Here is a 22,811-nt window from a genome sequence, read left to right on the forward strand (position 1 = left end):
GATTTAATAGTGAATAATGCTGAGGGAGGAAGTGAACTCAGGGTAGGAGAAGAGAAGCTGAACTGTTTAAACTATATCAGATAACAGATAAAGTGTAAATACTTCCTTCATTAATCTGAAGGTGCTAGCCTCTGTTTTGTTTTTTAATCTGCCTTCTGAATTGTTATTCCAGCGTTGTAGAGCAGAAGGGGTCTTCAGGGAAGCAAAATGGAGTACCTGATAGTTTAACCTTATGTTCTGCTTCTTCCCAGATGCTTTAACAATAACCTTGACATAAGTTAGTGTCAGAGGTAGCATAAGGCTGGTTTTGGACTGCTATTCCAGGGGGATGTAAAGAAACATCATATAAACAGATATGTCAGACCTGTAGCTGGTGGTGCTGGAAGAAGAAAGCTGCACATTCCCAGGGATACTTTAAGGACATGTTTCCCTCCCTTCAGCAGTTGCAGCCTTTGTTTAAGGATCAGGGCTGTGTCACTTAGACTGCCTGGAAACACAAATTCAAATGGTAGCACAGCTGACTCGGGACTCAATCCTCTCAAGGTAAATATGAACTTATTATTCAGGTCTTTGTGCAGACACTTTTGGACAGATCAGACAGAGGAGTGAGCATCCTCAGACCCTAAAAAGTCCCATAGCAGCCTTTCCCCAGGACTAGGCTTCTGTACTTTCCTACTCCTTGTCAGTTGAATGGTGCTTGGATTCAGTTTGGGCTGTTCCCTTTTCTTTCAACTGTAGATTTCAGCAGCAGCTCACAACACATGAACCTTCTAGAAACAATTCCACAAAGGCTTTGATCAACTAATGTCACCTTGGAACTTGCCTCTCCCAGACAAATCTAAGATAGTTATTCTGCCTAGTGACAATCTATATTGTCATTATCAAGGTGTAGTGACTAATGGGTCAGAATCCTAAAGAACTTATAGGAAAAGTGCAAACAAAGCTTTTTACCTTTTATAGAAATACTTTTTTTTTGTAAACATGTAAATTTATTGAGTTTTTCCTAATCAGGCAGAAATAAATTTAAAAGTAGACAGTCTGTAGTTTAAAGGAATAAATCATATCCTAGCTGGTGACTTTGCTTTGCAGTCAGAGGAAGCTGAGGAAAGTGTACAGAACTTACCATGTAGCACTCTGAAATATTTAGAAACATTTGTGCTCAGAACACAATGCTCCTGTCCCTGTTTGTCTCAGGAGAATTATGATGCATTAAACAGTCAGTGGCACCACTGGTCTTGTTGCAAGAGACTTGCTTTGTCATTAGGGTCTCATTTGGGAGAGAGAGAAAAGCATACCTGGAAGTCCCTTTGGAAGCTGTATCTTCTAAGCTATTCAAACATACACTTTTAAAACATAAGCTTGTCATTCCTGGAGAACACATTTATATTTGCAGACACAGAAAGCTGAGTGGCATTTGAAATTCTGTGTTCAGAAAATACTACTTGGACATCCCACTAGTTTTCTACTCCCTTGGGAAGTGGTGGATGTTTCCCAGAGTCAGAGAAGTGACTCATCTCAGCTGTGCTAACTAGAGGGTTATAATTTAGATGTATATAATTCCATGTGATAGGATCTCTTCCAAGACAGCAGATTGTGATACAGAGTTATTCCATCTGTGTTTTAGGGAGGACTGAGTAGATTGGTTCACAGGGTGACCAAGATGACTGTGTCTCCTCAAAGTCACTGGGTATCCAAACCAGGTCATACTGAGAAGAGTCCTCCTTGAGCCTGGGTGTATAACACCTGCTCTGCAAATGGGAAAATATCTGCTTCACAGGATAGAGCCTCAGAGGCTTCAACTGAGGCTTGGGATTAAATCCATTTAAAATGAGTGGGAGGGTTAGATGAAGTGAAAGATTCAAGCTCCCTGTTAAAGATTCCTCTGAAACTAAAGGTATAAGCTAACACCTTTTTTTCCCCCCACAGTATGGTTTTATTATGCTCAAGTGAATCCTTTGCTTTATCACCAGCCTAATATTTGGAGGCATCACCATTGGGACAGGAATCTTGGGTGTCATTGCTGGGGCAGAAGTTGCAAGAAGATTAAGGAAGATAAACAATAAAGCTGATCCTCTGATCTGTGCCACAAGCATGTTCATTTCTGCTCTGTGTCTCTACACAGCCCTGGTGCTGGCCCAGACCAACATCATCTCTACTTTCGTAAGTTCCAATCTCTCTGTGCTTAGCAAAATGTCTTCTGGGATCCTGGGGAGACAGGGAAGGGGGAGAAGGAGTAGAAGGGTGACTTTTAATTCTCTGCAACATTCTAGACCATTAAGAGGCTTCTGTGGCTTGTGACAAGGTGCCCTGCCAGATAAGGACTTTGTGTTTCTCTGATACTGCCCACCTCTGTCCTGGGAGAGCCACATTGTGTGTTACTTGGCACAGGGTAAAGGGCTCAGGGCCTACAGAGGCTGCCCACACTCAAGTGGAGAATAGTAAGCCTATGGAATTAGCTGCATGAAACTAGAGTGTCCTTTATCAAAAACTGTAGTTCAAGAAAGTCTCCATTTTATGCTAATTTTTAATGCTATGTGACTAATATTCTCATTTATTTTTGCTGTCTGAATACTCCAAGATTAGTGTACTTGTGACTGTACAATATGCACAGTTCTTGCTAAGAATAATTTAGCCATCACCTTCAAAGCCCCAAAGCACTAGGTGATCTTCAAAGTCAAGCTTTTGGCAATGCAAACTGAAGTATAAATCACTTAAATTCTGTTCTCAGTAAAGGGAAAAACCAGAAACTTTCTAGGAATGATGAATAGCTCCAAAAACTCTCAGTGAGAGAGAACTGAATGTCAACCTTATTTTAACTATAACATGGTAGCAGCTGGGGAAAAACTCCTGGCTTTTTCCCTGTGACTCCATTGCTACAATTACTATGATTAACATAAATAAGAGGATCCAAGTAAAGTTAGTTACAGTAATCAACAGTTTTCTGCAAAAGGGTACTTCTGCAGTTTTTCTGCTTCTAAGAATAACACTTTTTTTCAAAGAGGTTTTTGACTCCTCAGGAATGTGGAGCTTTGTCCTGTGGAAAAACACCTTTACACCAAGAGAAAGAACAAATGGCTTTACATGTCTCAATGAGTATACTTCAAGCCAAATGTGAGGCTGAACATTATTTTTAGATTCAAGAGCAGAGATCTGAGATCTGACTGAGATCAGTCAGTTTCTTTTTCTGCTTCTCAGGTTCCCACACAGTCCCACTCTGAATATGTTCTTTGGTTCTTTTTTTGTCATTAAAGATGGAGAGCAACAGTTTCATTTGCCAATCTGTGTTAGATGAGTGAGTCAATAAATTGCTCTTGAATTAACAAACTACACCTTTTAGTGGGACTGATAGAAAGAAATTGGTTTAAATTTTGTTCCCTCCTTGCAAACACCACTGTTTTCAAGCAGTGTGTGTTACCTGTGAGGAAATTCTCAACTGGGATTTAGGGATAACTGTGTTCCTTAAGTTTCTTCCCATGGGCAGAGCAGTTGGTCTTTTAACCACAGACTTTGCCATTTTGTCTTTTGTTTGTTGTGCTTGATTCAGGTGTTCCAACATGTAACCTGTCAACAAGGTGCAGTGGTAATAAATTGCACCTCATCTAAGCACCTGGTTCTTCTAGTACTTCTACCTCTATTGCCTTCTCTGGCACCAGCAGGGCCTCTCCTTGCTTCCTAAATAAAATCTGACACTAGTCATCCTGATGTGAGCATTGGAGTGGCATGCCAGCTGGTGCATCTAATTTGAAGGTCCCACTGAAGCAGATCTTCCATTTGGGCAGGACACGAGCAGGAAACTGGCTTTCCAGTCCCTGTCACCAGCAGCCCTGTCCCTATCACTTCACAGTGTAGAAGCTACTGAAGCATCCATGTGCAGTTCCAGTAGTTTCTGCAGTGTGCTTCCCACTGTCCTGAGTAGGCAATGAAAGGGAACCAGACAGGTTTCATCAGTTATGGCCAAAGCTGGAAGAAATGTTTCAAAGCACAAGAATTCTCAAGGAAACATAGAAATACAGCAGAATTTCTAGGCTTTCTGTTGGGATAGATGGACTGAGATGCTGTGAGACTTCTCTCCTCCTTCTGGACACCCAGCTATTGATTTTTGAAGACTACCTTTGAAAAGACAGAGAAAAATTACCTGGCTTTGTTATCTCAGAGACTCTGTCTAAAACTGTTCCTTTCTCCAAAGGAATGGCATTTGTTTTGCACACAGATTGCTCACCATGCCAGCTGTTCATTGCATTTATTCTACATGAGAAGGTATAAATTTGGCATTCGTTTTAGACAGAATAGCTGGATGCAATCTATAGAATGATGTTATTTCTTTCCAAACCTGCCTGGGTTAAATTTTTCTGTAACCCTACAGCTGCAACCCACACAAGACCTCAGGGAAGAAAAGGAAAGCTAACAAAGTTGTGCCTTTAATGTTAGCACAATTCTGTATGAAATAATTGTCTCCAGAGTATCACACCTTAACCACTGAATATCACATTTTCTTACCAGGGATAATTTTTCATTAATCCCTATTCCTTCCAGCTCTAGGTTGAGAGTATAACTTATTTCCTAAAGATTAATTTTTCTCTCTTTTCTTGCACTAGGTGTGACATGCATGTGTTCTTAGGGGCTTGTAGACACTAAATAGCTTGGGAAAAGCTTGAAGAATAAGGAAAAGTGGAAACAACACTTTTAAAGTGCTGAACATCACAAGGTTCCTCTAAGGGAGAGAGACCAATCTCTCATTTGATGCATGAAGGCAGGCAGTCTTCTATTCCATTAGGTGGTGTCTAGGAGCAGTTTGGAAGTCTTCAGAACCTTCTGCTTTAACTGTTCTATTGCACCTTGTTGTATCTAAGCTATCAGCCAGGATTTAAAGAAACCCCTTTGTTCTTTGCCTCCTTCCTGTTTCCCTTCAACCTGCACCCTCTCTTGTTAGCTATGGCACAACTGACAGAATATACAGAAGTTCATGTTCATGCCTTTATCACTGTGCAGCAGGATTCAACTGCACTTCTGCTGTTTTGACTATTTCATAGGCTGCAATTCTAAGTTAAGCAACAGCTCAAAGTTTATTTGTGTGGAATCGGGGTGGGACGAAAAGAAAGGAAGATCCTTGATGAATATGGATCTTCCAAGAGAGTTCAGAGGATATTAATTTGAAATAAGATGATGAAGGACTAATATTTTCTGGTTGCTGTAAGGTCTGACATTGTTAATCCTTGCCAGGTGGCTTGGCAAAAATGCTGAACTGTGTGATGTTGCTACACGTGTTAACAAAGATGTTTCATTTTGTGTTTGGCCCAAAGTTCTCCAATAAAAGGAGTGTCACTTGCTTTCCAGCACTGCTGCTGCAGTCTATTGCCTGTTACTGCAACAACCATGGAATTGGAGAGGAATGATTGCATTGTCTCTTGCAAGGGCTAAGTCTGCCAAGGTTGTATCATTGGAAAGACTTTGACAGTGGGATGCATGAATCCAAAAGCACACAGTCCAAGAGGATGTGAAACAAGTGATAACTGTTTGAATTTGAAAAGTCATTGAGGAAGAGATTCAGCTGCAAATTAAAAAGTCTGTATAAAGCATTCTGAAGGAAAAGATATCTGGATAAAGGGCTATACTGAATATATCTGCACTACAAGGAACTTGTTCTCCAGGCTGGTTTGGAAAACACTTGAATAGTACAGGCAAGAAACAGAGGAGGCAGGGCTATCATAGGATGATGTATAATAGGTTTGGTTCTTAGAAGAATGTAAACTACCTTTCTGAAAACATCTCATAGTTTGCCACTGTGCCTTTCTTGGGACTGTGTTTTCATCAACCAGATACAGCATTTGACCAAGACCCTTCTGGACAAGATGCTGGAACCTGTTGCTATGATGGATGTTGTTTCCTAGGTTCCATCTGATTTTGTGACCTGTGCTACAAAATAGGTTCTACCTCTAGAACTGCTCCAGCTTAACAGTGTAGTTTTAATGCTTTCCTCAAGTACCAATTAGTCTGTACAGCCTGTTCAAATCTATGGCCAGGGGTGCTGGAAGGGTTAATCTTTGGCAAGACCGCAGCTGTAAGAACTGTTGGAGGCCCTACCCCTTTTCCTGATGGCTGAGTCTCCATCTGTGATGAATTAGGGAATTCTCCCAGGGCACTGAGGCTTTGAGGCTGCTTGTCTCTTGGAGTTTCATTTTGAATATTCTCTCTCTTAAAGAACCTTTAAGAACATTTCTAGAGGCACAGAGGTGTTCTATTGGTTTCCTTTGGAAACCCAAGCAAAGGGAGACCTTTGAGCACTTTTTAGACCTGTGCTGAATGTTTCTCTTCACAGGCTCTTGCTTTCTTCTTCTTGCCTTCAGCATTTCATTACAATTGCTTTGGAAGAGTGGTGTATGTTTCCTATTTTGGCTCTTCTGCTGAGGATTTGTGACACAAAGCTTGTCTGGTTCCTTTCCCCCCTTTTAAGACAGTGTTTGCAAGCATAGACGGAGATGTTTGATTGCTAAGTAGATGGATATGCACAACAACTCTTGCATAGATAAGCTTAGTGAGCCTGCCTTCCCCTGCACAGCAAAGGTCCATACAGTGCCTATAGTCACTGCTTTCTTCTTTTTTGCAGATTTTTATTGCATTTGGAGAACTGTTCTTATCTGTAAACTGGGCTGTTGTGACTGATATACTGTTGGTAAGTGCTTGTGAAACTATTTCCTTATTTTGAGTTATTCAGCTTTTCTCAACGTACTATTGTTCATAAGCCTTCACCTTGGTGGCCAGAAGGACTTCTGCCTTTTGGGAAGAGATAAATGAGGTCTTGCTGAGAATACCCTTGTTGGTAGCCTGCTAATGTAGGGAAGTGACCAGTTGCCACAATGTGCTGCTGTGCACAGATGCCAGTCACAACAGAGATGTGGTGGTGCAGCAGTCTGAGCTCCCTCTAAGCCCAGAAAGGAGATCTGTACCCACACTAGTTTGGATTTTCTGAGTTCTTGGGTGCCTGCCAGAAAATGTTCTGCAGCAGAAAGAGGGTCACTTTCTGTCTGTGAGCAGAGATTTTCTATTTGTGTTCCAAAAGTTTGAAAAGATTACCCAAATGAGAAAAAGTCAATATTCTGTGAATAGAAGTTAGTTAATCCATTACAGTTAATCATTCTGGGAACTATTAGCAAGCTCCCTTATTCTAGAATACAGTGCAGAACAATTCCAGCACCTGCAAGTCAAATCCCTAAGTGGTGCTAATTGCCAAAGCATTAGGGAAGCAACAATGCCCATGAGACTCTTGGGGTTCCAGGACTGATACCACAAGCCCAAACAGTAGTAGTGTATTATTTCACTTGATAGCGTCTCTAGGAGAGTGAAGAAAACTTGCAGTCTGTGGCTCATGTGGAACACAGTTGCCTACAAGGCTGTCATCATTACCACAGAAATGGAAAATTGACAGCTGAGGTTGCTGTCACTATGGTGTTAGTTGCTGAGATGAACAGCTTGCTTGGTGTTCTGAACAGCTAACTGAAAGCCTGGGGTGGAGAAGCTGAGCAGAGATAAAAGTATCTTCACTGCAGTCTTCCATGTAAAAGGATGTGAAAGCATGTAGCCAAATGCTGAGCATGGTCTGGTGACAACAGGAGCTGGCTATGAAGCGCTGCAGAACTCTCCTTCCACTGTCTTGCCTTGTTGACATGAGCCTGTTTATCCTCCCACTTCATGGCTTGAAGAAACTTCCTTTATACTCTGATCGAGAGGGAGGAACAAAACAACTTGTATTTCATGGTTCTTCAACAAAGCCCTGCTGATATCAACTGTCACTTTACGTTCTCAAGTTCCCCTTTCAGGGTACTGCTCTCTGCATGTCACTGTTCTGGAATTTTAATTTTTAAAAAATGGCAGTCAGCATAGTGAATTGTTGCCTGCTTAAAACTTCACCCAGCAGCAAGGAAGCTTAGTTTCTTCTTTGATTCTGAAAGAATGGTAAGAAACAATTATCCTATGAGACAAGAGCTGCAGCCTTGATGCGGTGAACAGCTGCAGAAAAACTATCACTGGTTCAAAATGAATGTTTTAAAATAGCTTCTATTTCAGTTTATTTTGAAACAACTTCTAGTTTGTTTGTTTGGGGTTTTTTTACAACAGAACCAAGTACTATTACCATTAGTATTCTTTTTCCATCAGTTGAGGAATGCTCTCAGTTTACTTTTCTTTAAAATCCTACATCTGCATTTCAATTCTCTCCTCTGTCATTGATAAAGAGCAACCTGGGCTGGTGGGAGGTGTCCCTGCCCATGCAGGGGGGTTGGAACTGGATGATCTTGATGGTCCCTTCCAACCCAAACCCTTCTATGGTTCTGTGATCACAGAGTTAGATCTTGTTGATGTACGATGGGGAAAGTGAGGCAGGTGATTGCTGTCAGCTCTTCCCTTCAGGTTCTTCCTGAACCCAAACTGTGAAGTCTGCAAGGAGCTGGGCTTTCATCCAGGACAGTCACTCAGGTCTCAGCCTGCTTAGGGAATACTACATCATACTGCAGCCCAAGGGGACTGTTGGGAGTATCATCCTGGATCCATGTAAACCCAGACGATCAGGAGGTTCTTGTCTCTGCAGTGATTGACACTCCTCATTTGTGTTTATTTTAGAAACTTTTGATTTTTGGGTACCAGCAATATTGCATCAGTTGGTGACAAGTGGGAAGAAGTTAGCTTGAGCAGAGCTCTGCAGAGGTGTGTTCCCCCTGGGAGCAAACAGGCAGTATATTACTGTGAATGTGCTTCAGGTTGGATCTGTTGAATTTGAATTGTTTTATCAGAAAAATGATGGGATTCAGCTGAATTTGTGGATGCCTGCTCATTCAGTAACAATCTTATTTGGGAGTTGTGTTTTATCCTGCTGATTACCCACAGGTTCAGTGTATTCTGCTCTTACATTGACTGAAGGGTGCTATAGATAACAACAGTAATTTCTCTTTTTGCATTGTTTCCCATGTGGACTGGTAGGATTTCTGATAATATGGCTGGATTTGCTAATGCATGTTCTTATATTGCCATGAAAATTACTTTTCTTTCTTCCCACATGGCGCTACTAGCCAGACAATGTAGCTAGGAATTAATTTATCCTGCAACCTGTGGAGCTGAAGACAAAGGAAGATGCTGGCTGAATCATAAGGACTTTCTTCCTTTGTGGCTAAAGCATCAAGATGCATTGCATGGAGCAACCTTTGTGCCTCTTATTCAGCTGTAAACCTGAACATATCTACTGTACAACTACAGCCAGAATGTGCAAGAGGAGAAGAGTTCTAGCTGCCTTGCTTAGAGTACACTGATTTACTGGAAGGCTGTCCATGGAATGTCCCTTAGGAAATATGTTTACCATCTGGGAGGTAATGGGACTGTCTTTTAGGGCTTTGGCAGATAATAGCCTAGGAGGTGGTGGAACTGGAAGCTAATATGGTTTTGGGAAGGCTACCAACATGTCCCTGTCTTTCTTTGCAAGTGCCCGGGGAGGCATAGGAGCCTTTACCAGCCTGTTTGTTCCATCTGCTTTTCTAGCTGACAGCTCTGTCACAGAATCTGCAGCAGGATCTCTAAAACCTCCAGAGACAGCACGACAAGGTTTGCAGACTGTATCTGTTTGGGGCACTCTGCTTGTCTGTCAAGGCATCTGGGCTGGGATCTCCTAGGAGATGACATGGTAGGATGTCATCTGCATGGTTGGCATGGGGTGGGGAGCTGGGCAGTCCCTGCTGGCAGGCAGGATGCCCTGGCTATTGCAGAGTCCCTGGGTGCAGGAGTGTTGGGTTTCTCCTCAGTGAATCCTACAGTGCCTTGGGCTCTTGCATATGGTTTCAGTTGTGCAGAAGAACCTGAGTAATAGCACAGGCAGAGTTTGTATGAGCTTCATAACTCTAGGAAACATCTTATCCTTCTCTTCCATTTCTCTTGTTGCAGCTTTGTTCCATGTGTCTCTTGTAGTTAGAGATATGAGATATAAATAAATGTGGTGAGGAAGTGGTGCAGGGCACTGCCAGAGCAGAAGTGCATTTATCTTTTCTCATGCTTCCAATGCCCACAAGATATTAAGTGCATAACGATATTTGATTTGTATTTCTCCAAGGCAGCCTGTTAGTATCAATAAAAGACATCTGATTCTAGGACAGATGACAGCATATCCTTGGAGACCCAAGCACTGACAGTCTCCAGCCTGGTACAGCCTGTCATAGCAAGCTCTGCTTCTCAAGTTCAGCATTTTCTGCTGTAGTTTCTTTATCTCTCTTTCTGCTCAAGAGAGGTTCCCCAAGTGCAGATGCTCCAGGCAGCTTCTGAGAGAAAACAAAACCTGGACAGAATTCCTGCCCACAGTCTAGGCCAAAGATGGGGGCTGCAAGAGGGAAAGGTGTGCAGTGCTACAGAGTCCTCTGTCAATCCATCCCTGCCTGCAATTAATCCACTACACTCATATAGTTTATTGACCTTCCTGTTACTGCATCTGGGCCATGGATCTGTAGATTCAATGGAGTTACAGTATTTTAATTTACTGGTATGTGTGTGACACTGAAGTCTTTTTTGCTTGTGTTCTCACCAGAGTAATTAACTTTGGTGTCTTGGACGATGTTGCTTCCCTACCTCTCTGTTTTAATGCCCATTAATGGAGAGAGTTCCACCCACCCTAAAGATGTGGCATTGATGTTGCTGTTGTGATACAGCTACATCTTAGTGGTAGGTAAATATTTGTTAATCTAATATTCTGAGGCCTCTTTAAACACAGAGAATAACAATAAAACTCTGAGTTAAATGTGAGAGCAGGATATTTTTCCCTCTAAACCCAACTTGTCATGCATATTAGGGTTTCTTTGAAGGCAGCTGTAGAGCCACAACAGCCTTATATCTTGAATTGGCCTCTTGCTAAAACATGAGTCACCCTATTAATTAGTGTTTGAGACACCCTAAGTAATGTTTAATTTCCAAAAAGGAGGTTCAGAGGAGTGGGAGAATATTAAGCATTTTGTGTCTGATATAAGCAAGTGGTTGGAAAACAAAAGTCTGAAGGTTAAAAACTGTCTGTCTCACTCTGCCTGTGAATGCTTTTTTGCCTAAATGTATTATTGAAAGAAAGAGACATGAATTATACAGAATCCTGCTGTACTTCTTCAGGCACAGTTGCTCCTCAGTAGCAGAGACATAAAGCCCTTATTACCCCAAGATATATCTATATATAATTTCATTTAATTTAAATGTTCTAATCCATGTGATGCTTTGCCATGCTCAGGATGTGTGCCACAGCTGCTTCTCCAAGTTGAAACTGTGTGCACTCAAAAGCATAATCACTTTGAGGTCTTGTTACCAGACTGGCTGCATCTCAGGTGCTACCCAGTTACAAGCAGCAAAGTTCTGCAGTCCCAGCAATCATCAAAGCACTATGAGCCATCTTGTGGTCTGCAAGGTCTCAGCAGACATCCTTCATACCATGGCAGATCCTTCAGGTGCCCCCATCTCCCCAGCAGCCTAGACCCTGCCTGCTGACACGTGGTCATGAGAGGTCTCAGAGGCTGCTGAATCTCCTGCTGAGTAAGGTAAACCAGTACAACTGCACAGGTTACTGCCTGGAATTTTCTGTTAGTTCCATGGCCAAGTGAATCTGTACAAGCTGTTGTGAATCTACAAATGGAGGCAGAGGACTCATGTTTTTCCTACTTTATTGTCATTATGTTGTTGGTTTTTTTTCCTCAACAGCACATCCAGTGCACTCTTTTGCTCAGAATAACTTCTCTGTCTCCAAACTTGTAAACAGTGAATATTAAATACATATAAAATGAATATATTCATGTCTCTAGGAGATGATATCAGTAGTTGGCCATTCATGAGATGCACTCAGTGAATATTCATTCTCCTGTGGGTTGTGGTTTGTTTCAGTACGTCGTGACACCGCGGCGACAGTCTACAGCGATTGCCCTGCAGATCTTGGTGAGCCATTTGCTGGGAGATGCAGGCAGCCCCTACCTCATTGGGATTGTAAGTGAATTCTCTGCTTATTGAGCTTTTCTTTAGGGTAAAACTTTAAGAAAGTGAATGACAGACACTCAGAGAATCGTAGACACTTGGTCCAAAACTAGAAATCACTCAAGTTGGTGATACTTGATACTAGAGGACAGAAATAGTCTTTTTCTAAACATCTTTACTTGCTTGCAACTGCTGGTCTTGTGCCACTGCAGGTATGTAGAACACAATCCTATACCTATAGGTGGGAGTCGTTCCATGGAGTGTGTAGAAATTTGTTTTGGTTTTAAATTTGCAAACCCCTACGTTTTTGAAGACATACATTTTTGCAAAGATGGTGTCACGGGTATTGTACTTGGATTTAAGAAATTCCTGCAAAGTTTTTGAGGAGATTCATGGAAATGAATCAAGTACCATAAAATCTAAGACTCTTAGTTCAAATCTTGAATTTTGGAATTGTGCAATTAATCAATGGTCTCTTGAAAATCAGAACAAGAGTGACTGCAATGGTTGCCTTTTGATACTACCTGATATTCAAAGCTCTGGTCTCAAACCTTGGCTTCCCACATTGTTTGAGACCTAATTTCTCAGCCCTTCCTTACAAGTTACTTGATCTTAGGTGCTTCTGGACAGAGCAGCCTAGTACTGTTTTCTCCTTGCAGCACATTTGTTTTAGTTCCAGTGGATGAAGTCTGTCAGTGGTGTTTCCTTCCTTCAGTATTTGTGAGTTAAGACACAGTAGATAACTGATCACCCACTTTGATTTTTCTGCTTTACTGGTCACAGGAGAGAGAGTGAGTTTCTTGTTGCTTTCCAGTTTTGTTTAAATGCAAATTGATTTTAAGAAGTTCACCTCAGGAATGTCTGTTCTTTCTTTGTCACACATTAACAGTATTAGGGTTAGACAGGGCCAGACAGAAATCCTGCTCCTGGTCCAGACAGACAGAAGTGCCCTTGTCCTCAAGTGGGTGAAAACTGGAGTCTGAAATGTGTAACCTGTCTAGAAGAGCAGGCAGTCCCTGTCACTGAGAGATCCCTCCTGGTGGCTCTCTTGGTTTGGCAAATGAAGACTTTGCTGCTTGGTGTGTATGATGAAACTATTGCCCTGGCTGTAGGCGTGGGGGGATGTAATACCTGACATCCCTGTGATATGAAAAGTGGCTGAAATGAAATGCAAAAATGGGAGGTATCTTAAAAGCTGAATTATGTCTTGTGCATTCTCCCTTTGGCTGTTCTATTGTTTGATGCTTCCTGCCTGACAAGTTCAATGTTTGCACCTCTTACCCACTGTTCTTTGCCATCCTTGAGGTGAAGGCAGAATTGAGGCTTCCTGCTGGATGTGCTGCTGCATCCTGTGCAGGACACTGCTCATGCAGTACCTTGCATGCAGTTGCCTTAAATAACAGCTAATTTAAGGGTGTGAGGACCAAAAAAAAAAACCAACACAAAAACCAACCAACCAAAATAAACTTATCCAGATGAGATTAACCCCAGGTAACCTTGCAACTTCACAAAGAACAGAGACAATAAAACTCTGTATGTCTGAGTGGGGTCCCCTGCAATGAGCACATCATTGTCTTCTGGAATGCTCCTCTGAGCCAACATACCAACACTGCCCATGTCTGCTGATGATTAAACATGGAATCTTCTGCATTCATGTCTTGCTGTTGTTCACTAACCTGCTTCAGCTAACCCTTGAGCTTAAAAACTGGCTGGAGAACCAGGGAATTGTATTTTTCAGAGTCTGTTTTCCTTCCTGCTGCTCCCCAGAGATTTTTTTACTAAGGCCTTTAAAATTAAATGCGTTAGGTTTGTATTTTGGCCATTATGTTTGCTGTAGTCCCTAGGGGCTCATTTAGAGTTGATCTTGCTCTTATCTGCCTAAACTGTCATAAATAATCATACTGAACCCAGCAAAGGTTGAAGAGTCTCACATTTGTGTATTTCAAGTCACGTAGTGTATTGCAACCACCAAGAGCAAATGTAGGAATAAAAATTACTGCATTCAACCTTCTTTTTGTTGATGCTAGGATGAGATTTTAAGTTCCTGGGTTAAACACTGAATCTCATTGAGTTTCTCAAAATCTGCTTTTCTTTCTGTCTACAAAAATCAAACTCATGTGCATCATTTATAGTTTTTACAGTGTCATCATCCAGCCAGTGGAAAAAGCAGCTGCCCAGTCTCTTCTTCTTCCCAGTTCCTCATCATGTCACTCCATGACTCCTCACATACCTTTTGGCTCAAAAGTAAACTCCACTCTTGTCTCTCCAGTTAATTGCCAGCTCTTCCCTTTTTAATGACTGTTGCTGTTTGTGCCTGTATTGGTGCTCACCCCTGTTTCTGTCCATTTGATGCTGATTGGGGAGGTATAAAGCTACCAGATAACATCAAGAGACGGGACAGTTCATCACTAAATCATAGAATATCAAACTGGTTTGTGTTGGAGGGGACCTTAAAGACCATCTAGTTCCAACCCCCCTGCATGGGCAGGGACACCTCCCACCAGCCCAGGTTGCTCCAAGCCCCATCCAACCTGCCCTTCAACACTGCCAGGGATGGGGCAGCCACAGCTTCCCTGGGCAACCTGGGCCAGGGTCTCACCACCCTCACACTAAAAAATTTCCTCCTAATGTCTAACCTAAATCTCCCCTTTTCCAGCTCCATTCCCACTTGTCCTCTCCCTCCCTGCTTTTGTCCCAAGTCCCTCCCCAGCTTTCCTGGAGGCCCTTCAGGCACTGGAAGGTGTTCTGAGGTCTCCCTGGAGCCTTCTCTTCTCCAGGTTGGAAAACCCCAGCTCTCTCAGCCTTATTCCAGAGCAGAGCTGCTCCAGCCCTCAGAGCATCTTCATGGCCTCTTCTGGACTCCCTCCATATCCTTCTTATGTTGGGGACATGTTCTTCTTGTGTTATGTACAATGTCTGTGCTGTGGTAGCTAGCTGGAGATGGGCTATAAGATGGAAACATGAGTCAATATTTACCAAATGTTATGAACACTGGTATTATTTCCTACTCTTGGGACTAGAGGCACTGAAGGTATAAAAGAACAGAAGGTTCCCTGACCAAAGGGGAGCGGGACAGTGGTGAAGTACAGCTGGATTAGAGTCTGGGTGTGACAGTCTCTGGTGGCAGCTTTTCATCCCTGTCTGCCTACTCCTATTCTTCCTAAGGATCACACTGTAAACAGTCTGCTTTAACCAAGAGAGGATGGTGGTGTTATCCCATACTGATGACAGCCTTGTTCCCTCCCTAGATCTCCCACGCTATCCAGGCCAAGAATGCTGACTCATTGCAGTGGAGCTTCTGGAGCATGCAGTACAGCTTCATCCTCTGTGCTTTTGTTGGTGTCTTTGGGGCAGGTTTTTTCCTCCTCACATCCTTCTACATTGAGGAAGACCGGAAGGAAGCGGAGCAGCTCTGAGGTGTCTGTACATCTTCTTTAGCTGTTGTTAAACCTGTCTCCTCTGATTGTTTTCCTGTTTGCACAGTAGCTGTGGTATTGGCTCTGTGAAGTTAAAACACAAACGTCCACGTGATATTAATACCACTCTAGTTTCTATAAGAAAATTAAGGCAAAATCCCAGCAAAGTCTTAGATGAACCAAACCTCCCATATTGAGCAGAACAGGCTGCAGAACACACAGGGATCAGGGATGTGCTGCTGGTGACACCTTCAAAGTGCTGCAGTCTGTGGAGGTAATAAAATAGCTCTGCTGTAGGTAATGCACCAATACAGACTTCATGGAAGATGCAGTTTTCTTTCTACTCTGGCCTTTCTGAGTCCAGTAGAACCAGTCCTAGATCTCTGGAATACTTCTCCCTCTTCCCTGAAAGAAGTCATATTCAGAGTGTAAAAGACTTAAAGAAAACCTGTTGAATTGGACAGAATACTGTTCTTAATCACCTAGATTCTTACAACTTCCTTCTGCTCTGCCTTGCTTTGCTAGGAACCAGAAATGAATGCTGTCTTTCAAATGAAGATGAACTCTGGGGCAAGATCTGCAAAGAAGAAAGGAATTTCCTCCCCTTTTTCTTTCCTTTTTGCTTGATGAGATACAGCTAGAGAAAAGACTGAATAACAATTCCTCCATATGGCAGAAAACCCTGCATACTGACTTTTTGGGATTATTTTAACTGTGAGTCAAAAATTTCTACTGCATTGGCATATGGCAACACCCCCTCCCCCCATCTGCAAACCAGGCACAGGAGATGTGGGGAGCTCCAGAAGGTCGTGTATGGAGCTGCTCACCAAAACAAGACAGGAGCATTTAAGGCAGAATGTCTCATGGAGATTATTGAGGAAGACCTATGAATTCTCATCAGGATAAGGTTTGCCTGTAGAATTTGCAAAACGTAGACAGCATAAAAAGAGTTTTCAGTCATTTGAAATGACCAGAAGAAGCAGAAACAAAATAAAGTCAGTTAATGGCCTCTTTGTAATCCTTTGAGGCTCTTCAGTGTATCCTCAGGCCTTGGGTAAGTATCTCCTCTCATGAGTGAACAGCAGTAGCTGTAAAACCACTTCCATCTAACTATCCTTTTGATTTGTTAATCTCTAAAGTGCAGTAGTAGATTTTGGATGTGGCATCTTATTGTCATAATATCAAGCCAGGACATGATTCATGTGGCCAATTTTCATTGCTTGAGGTGGTGTCACTCCCAGCAGCACCTTAAAGCCAAAACCTGAGGAAGGTACTAGCAAGTGAATTGTGAAATATTCTGGATCCTGCCTGTTTCTCCCAGTAAATCATAAGGATCATAAAGCACAATATTCCTGTAATGACTGTAAATATCTAATGTCATTATAAATACCATAATTCAGCAACTGCAGGTTTTTGTTTCTCCCTCATTTTAAAAAAAATTGGGTCCAAAACCTGACTTAAACCTTGGTACTGAAATTTGGCCAGAACTTTTGCCATTGTGGGAAATAATAGAGGAACTTTTTGGTGATACTCAGTAAGAGTGTAAAAATTGTCTTTAAAATAAAAGTTGGTATTCTGAAAGACTCAGCTACTTTTTCTGGTTATGAAAATGAAAAAAAAACCAAAACAATTATAATACTGACTTTCTGAAAATTCATGTGATGCCAGAGAACCCGTGTCCAAGAAGGGATTTTTACTATTGGATATGGTCAAATCAGCTTGTAGAGGTCCCAAGTGCTTGTCTTAATATTTTTTCAAGCTATTTTAAAATCAGAATCACAAGATTCTACCTCTGTTGTCAAACTCTAAAGTTTGTGATTGCTAAAATCTTTGACAGCTGCAAAGCAGATGTCCCCAACACCACAGCTGTGAGAATAATTTTTCCCATTATTCAGCTGTGGTAGCATTTAAGCAGCTTGATAAGACTTCTCTATTTGCATGTTCATGATTTGCCCTGTAAACAGATGATCTCTTTATCACTTTGGTTAAGTCAGCATTAAATTCTTCTTAAAAAAAGTCAATGAGGAGCAGTATCTGGGGTACTGGGGAGGCACAGATTTGACATATGAGCAAGAGATGCCAAATGCTGTTCTGTAGATGGTACATGAAGTCCATGACAAACTCATCCCTACTCCTACTCTTGTCTCTCTTGTGAAAGTCACTGCCTAGAAATCAGCAGGGTCATGCTGACTGGTTTCAATTCCAGCTTTTCAAATCCTTCTCTCTTTTCTTTGTAATGTAAGGGGGGGAGGACTTTCATTTTTGTTAAACTGTTTACTGCATTTTAGGAAGACTAACAGGCAAGCCAAGAGGTTGGATGCTCTATGCTGTGTCTGGGCCTTCCTGGGATGGCCACTGTCCTCTGTCTTGCAGAGAACTCCTGACTTAGAGGCCATCAAAGGTGTGAAACAGCCCTTGGTAGCTCTGCCTCCAAAGCAAGGAAACTGTTTCCATCACCTGTTTGGCCCCGTGTCTTAAAGATAAAACTTCCTCACAAGGACATATAAAAGGAGTCGAATTTCTTAACATTTTCAACTTGTCTTAGATTTGCTTCTCAGCAGGTGGCACCAAATTCTGCCCTGAGGGGGTAACACAACAGTTTCCTTGTGCTGGAGGAGGCTGTTGTGCTTGGTAGCTCTTTAAGACACTACACTTTGCAGGCCATCCAAAACCTTCATTAGAGAAAGCCATGGAATCCTATCACCCAGACAGTGAAGGACTAAAAGTTCCCTTTAGGCATCAATTGAAATACTTGTTGTTTTCTGTGGTTCCAACTGAGCAGAAGTAAGAAAAAACTGGAGGACTTAAAGAAGTTATTAATTTTGCTGCTCTGTCTGGATTGGAAAAAACTACTGCTGGTGCTTACTTTGTTCTGCAGCATTCCAGCTGCTTGGAATCTGTCCCTTGCATGAAATGTAGTTTGTCAAACAAGCTGAGAAAACTTGTACTTTTGTAACTATTTGTATAATCTCCTCCTACCTTTAACATTTCTTTTTTGCTCTTTCCAACTAAAATAGTTGGTAAGAGGCACTTGGAACAGCACCAAAGGTTGTGGTTTTATTAATCCATTCAGGTAATGATTTTCATCTATTCCTCCCCTTCCCTCATTCCCTGAAGCAGGGACAGGTGATTGGGACTGACCTTTAGTGTTATTTATGTGGATTATTTTTTTTTTAAGTTTTAAAACTCTGCTTGGCATAAAAATATTGCCTTCAGAGTTGTGACTATTTCTGGCTTCTGCTAAATATCTGTAGAGGCATCAAGTGGGCAGGACATGACCAAGATACAACTACCATGGTGTGGAACCCCTTCTCCAGAATGATTCCTTCCACCCGTGGTGTGTGTGAGATGCTGTCAGCAGAATTTCAATTGTCAAAGACATTCCATGTAACTTTTCCCCTCCCTGTCCCTCTCCCAAACAAGTAGCTCTGTGTGCTGCTCCTGAAAGGGGTTTTGCAGCACCTCAGAGATCCTCCTGTGCTGAAGGGGTGCAGATGGCAGCCCACAGCTTTCCAGGCTGATTCGTATATTCTATCTAGGCTGCTCTCTCCTAAGATCTTGTGTTTTATTCCTCTTTGCCTTAATCACTTGTGCAGCTGAATTGTCTTCTGCAAGGTATTTTGCAGAGCAGCTGTGATCCTTTCTAATGCTACTGACCTGGCTGTGGGTGGCAGAAGTGCCATTTAGCTCCAAATAAGAGGCTCCAGGTTTCTGCTGTCATTCAGAGGGACCTGTGCTGGGACTGGATCAGTTATGACAGCATCAGCCCAACAAACCAGTTGTTTTTTTACTAACTCCTTCCTGGCTTCCCCTTAAGGAGACTCCAGCACCTTCACAGGTGGCCTGTGTCAGTATCTACCCTACTGTTCAGTTGCAGAGTAATTGGCTGAGTTCTGCCTTGCTCGTCTCCCTCTACTTGTTTTCCCTCCTATTCCCTCCATTGTCCAGTGACTAGAGATTCACCCAGTGCCTTTATCCTTACGTATCTATGTCCTTTTAGTCAGAGCCTCTAGAAGAATTCCCTGATTCCTGTTTGGGAAGTCAGCTAAAAGAAGCAGACACTGTCCAGCTGCCAGTAGCTTAATGTGAATAGAAAGGCCAGATCAGCCAGATTTCTGCTGGAGCTGACATTAGGTTTTTCTTAGCAGTAAATCCATCATCTCTGTTTTTTTACCCTCCCCGTGTCACATGAAAATGCAGATGCAGTGTCTGTTGAAATCAATCCTGAAATAACAAAGAAACCCCCAAATCCTTCATGATCCCAAAACCTTTAGGGCAAAAGTTTTCCTCAGAGATCCTTCTGCTCTTTTGCAAACGCTGCTTACTCTTCAGGGCTCCTGTGAGCACTGAGTTCTCCCACCCTGCCTGTAATACTGCTGGCTCTTGCTGCCTGTCAGGGTGCCTGGGGCTGGAGAGAAGTCACCTCCTCCCTTGAGCCAGACAAAAAGAAGCCATGAAAGAACAATGTGGGTCCCTGCCATGCTGTGCTGGCATTCAAGTGGCTGGAACTGGCTCTGCTCCATTAGGAGAGAGCCACTGGGTGGTTCTCAGTTCTATAATTATCTTCATTGTAATCCAATAAAGCCTTGGAAATGTTCTTAGAAAGCTTTTTGTTTCTACAGGCAACAAAGGTTGATAAGAAAAGACTCTTGCTCCTAATGCTGCAGAGCTGACCAAAATGGTGTTAATCTTGCTTGTGTAATTTCATGTTTGCACAATGTTAGTTATATGTAAATTGACTACACATCCTGTAGTAATGAAACGCCTCTAACTTTGAGACATGAATGTAAGTGCTACCAAATCCTACTGGAGAGAGGTCATTTGTAAATGCTGTTACATAGACACAGGTTGGGAATGTGACAGAATCCCAGTAGGCCTAACCCTGCCCATGGAGCCAGAGCAGGGCTCAGGAAAGGTGCCCTGTCTCCAGAAAATCTGTACAAGGTTCTGTACAATGAACAAATCTGACCTGCACAGGACTTGGCTCATATTAAGGTACTAAGATCTCACTTACCTGCCCATATACTGTGGTGGCTTTTTTTCTACAGTTACTATTTTTCTATATTATTATGAAAAATGCTTTTAAATTGAATTAAAAGGTAATTAATGCATTTGTGTATGCAGGTATAATTTTCTTTTCAGTACTTACTGTGTTTGGCTTGTAAATAATGTAAAAAGGTGAATGTAACCTTTTTTGAAAGTACTGACTTCAAGGTAGCTACTTAATCCCACCATAATGTACCCGAGGAAGTGGCCTGATTCTTTTCTTCCTTCATTCCTTTTTTTCCAAGAGCTCTGCATCCCTCTGTTCCTAAGGAAGGCAGCCTGAGCAGCTGTGTGTTCAACACTCAAGACAACCAGGCCATTTACTTAAAGTCTTAATTATGGGTTTAGGAACCTAATCTTAGGCATCTAATTTTTGAAATCTTGGCAGGAGGCTTTTTTTTTCCCCCAGAAATATCTCTATCCTGCTAGATGAAAACACCACTTAAAGAAATGCAGGTCTGTGAGTACTTCTTAATCTTCAGTCTGGGGGACATTGCAGCTGTTAACCTCTTCATAGCTTTTTGCCTTTAGAGTTTGCATCCTCAGTGAATGAACTTGTTCTCTGTGTGTGTTTGACAACCCACTGTGGAGGAGATGTCACTGGACCCTTTATGTCAGAGCTGGGAGTAGAAGAGGACGTGAAGTGAAAAAGGACACCTGAGTTCTTGCTGAGAATATTTCCTCAGGAAAATCAGGTGAAAAGATGTTTCTTCAACCCATTTTGGATAAATGTGGCTGTACCTGGTAGTAGAAAAAACGTGGATCACAGACTCTCCACCTCTGATTTGTAAGAGCATTGCAAGCAGACACCCTTGGGGTGTGATGGGAGAGAGCACAGAGGTGAAGAGGACAGTGATGGAAAATGCTGGTTAAGCAATCTAGTTCTTGTAGTAAAAATATTAGCCTGGTTTCTGCATTGGGAATGACTAGAGATGCTTCACCTCGAGGCTGGTTAATGGCAGCTAGATAGTGTCTAAGCAATATCTTCTCCTAGGAAACTATGCTCATGGTCTGATTTTTAACACAAAAGCCTTAGCAAACCAGCAGTCTCTCTTAGTTGTCCCTCCAATAGTCTAGGTAACTTAGGATAGTTCAATGGGAATTACATGGGAAGGTCCTGAGGAAGGGAATTATTTTCCTTAGGCCCTTTGTTTGCCTGGAAGTCGTGGAAGACAGAGCTGCTTGCCTGATCTGTAAAGTGAGGAGGCAGAGCTCCTAAGGAAAACTGGAGTTCTATTTTTAGGATTGTTTTAATTTGGCATCAGATCCACGTGCCTCCAACCTATTAACCTGGTCACACTGTGTGGTCTGATCCTGCTCTAACAGCCTGTGATTAAATGTGATTCATCTTCATCTCTGCTAAGTGCATCCAAGTGGGAGAACACTGCTAGCCAAGCAGATGCAGTTATTTTCATACCAGCTGCCTTCTCCTGTAAATTTAGTTTGTATTGTTAAACACTGGCATGTTGTCTGGGGGGTCTGTGTCTCCTGATTTAATGTGATGACTGATGTTCTTTGTTGTGCTTCACCAGAGGCTTCAAGTGCTACTGGAGAGGGGGAGATGGACAGAAACAACTGGGCTGAGGCACAGACACCGGTGGCTTTGAAGGAAGCCAGATATTTACGTCTGGGGGAGAAAAAAATGATTATGCTTCCTGGGGTTGCCTGGACTTGCCAACTTTAATAAGGAACTTTTATCTTTTTTTTAAGAGCAATATGGATTTGCTGAGGTTCCGTAAAAAGCAAATGTTTGACAAAAAAACTGTTTCAGGGGAAGAGAGATCCAGCAGGGAGCTTGCAGCTTCCTGGAGAAGAGATGTGGCCTCAGGATGGGTCTGCTTCAACAAGTGATTGGCATTTTTCTGATCCCAACAACTCCTGAGCAGGCTTCCTTAAGTCTGCACTTCATCTGCACTGCACAATTAGGAGCATTTTACTTCTGGAGTGTTGCAAACTTGCCTTAAAACCAAGCTGAGCTGCCTACTTTAAGGTGCCTGGTTTTCTTCCGGATGTGGGAAGTGTCTGCCTTCTGATAATGCTGTGAAGATGCAAAAGGATCCAAGTGAATTATCCTGCTCCTAAGCCTTAGTGTTTGTTTCCAATGGCCCTGGAAAGCCAGAGCTAAAGCTCGTCTGTTCTGAGGCACCATTCAACAAGAGGGGCTGTGATATCTTATTTCCAACAAGTATCTGCTTATGTCAAACAAGTTGGACATGCTGAAGGCAAGCAGATTGCCAGAGAGACAGTTGGAGCTGTTTGTATTTTCTTCCCAGTCTGGCTTTGCTGTGTCCAATCATAGAATCATAGACTGGTTTGGATTGGAAGGCACCTTAAAGATCATCCAGTTCCAACCCCCTGCATGGGCAGGGACACCTCCCA

General features: G+C 42.4%; 1 protein-coding gene across 2 annotated transcripts in view; it reads left to right on the plus strand.

Annotated features, from left to right (window-relative positions):
* Positions 1 to 16,958, plus strand: part of LOC127392158 (protein spinster homolog 3-like) — a 30,772-nt gene extending 13,814 nt beyond the window's left edge. For both annotated transcript variants that reach the window (XM_051635772.1, XM_051635771.1), the window contains exons 8-12: positions 1,971 to 2,160; positions 6,605 to 6,670; positions 11,884 to 11,982; positions 15,219 to 15,387; positions 15,912 to 16,958. In XM_051635772.1, coding sequence (XP_051491732.1) covers positions 1,971 to 2,160; positions 6,605 to 6,670; positions 11,884 to 11,982; positions 15,219 to 15,386 — 523 coding nt within the window. In that variant the 3' untranslated portion in view covers position 15,387; positions 15,912 to 16,958. The remainder of the gene's footprint in view (positions 1 to 1,970; positions 2,161 to 6,604; positions 6,671 to 11,883; positions 11,983 to 15,218; positions 15,388 to 15,911) is intronic.
* The last annotated feature ends 5,853 nt before the right edge of the window (positions 16,959 to 22,811 follow it).

Source organism: Apus apus, chromosome 18 (genome assembly GCF_020740795.1).
Source record: "Apus apus isolate bApuApu2 chromosome 18, bApuApu2.pri.cur, whole genome shotgun sequence".
NCBI lineage: Eukaryota > Metazoa > Chordata > Aves > Apodiformes > Apodidae > Apus > Apus apus.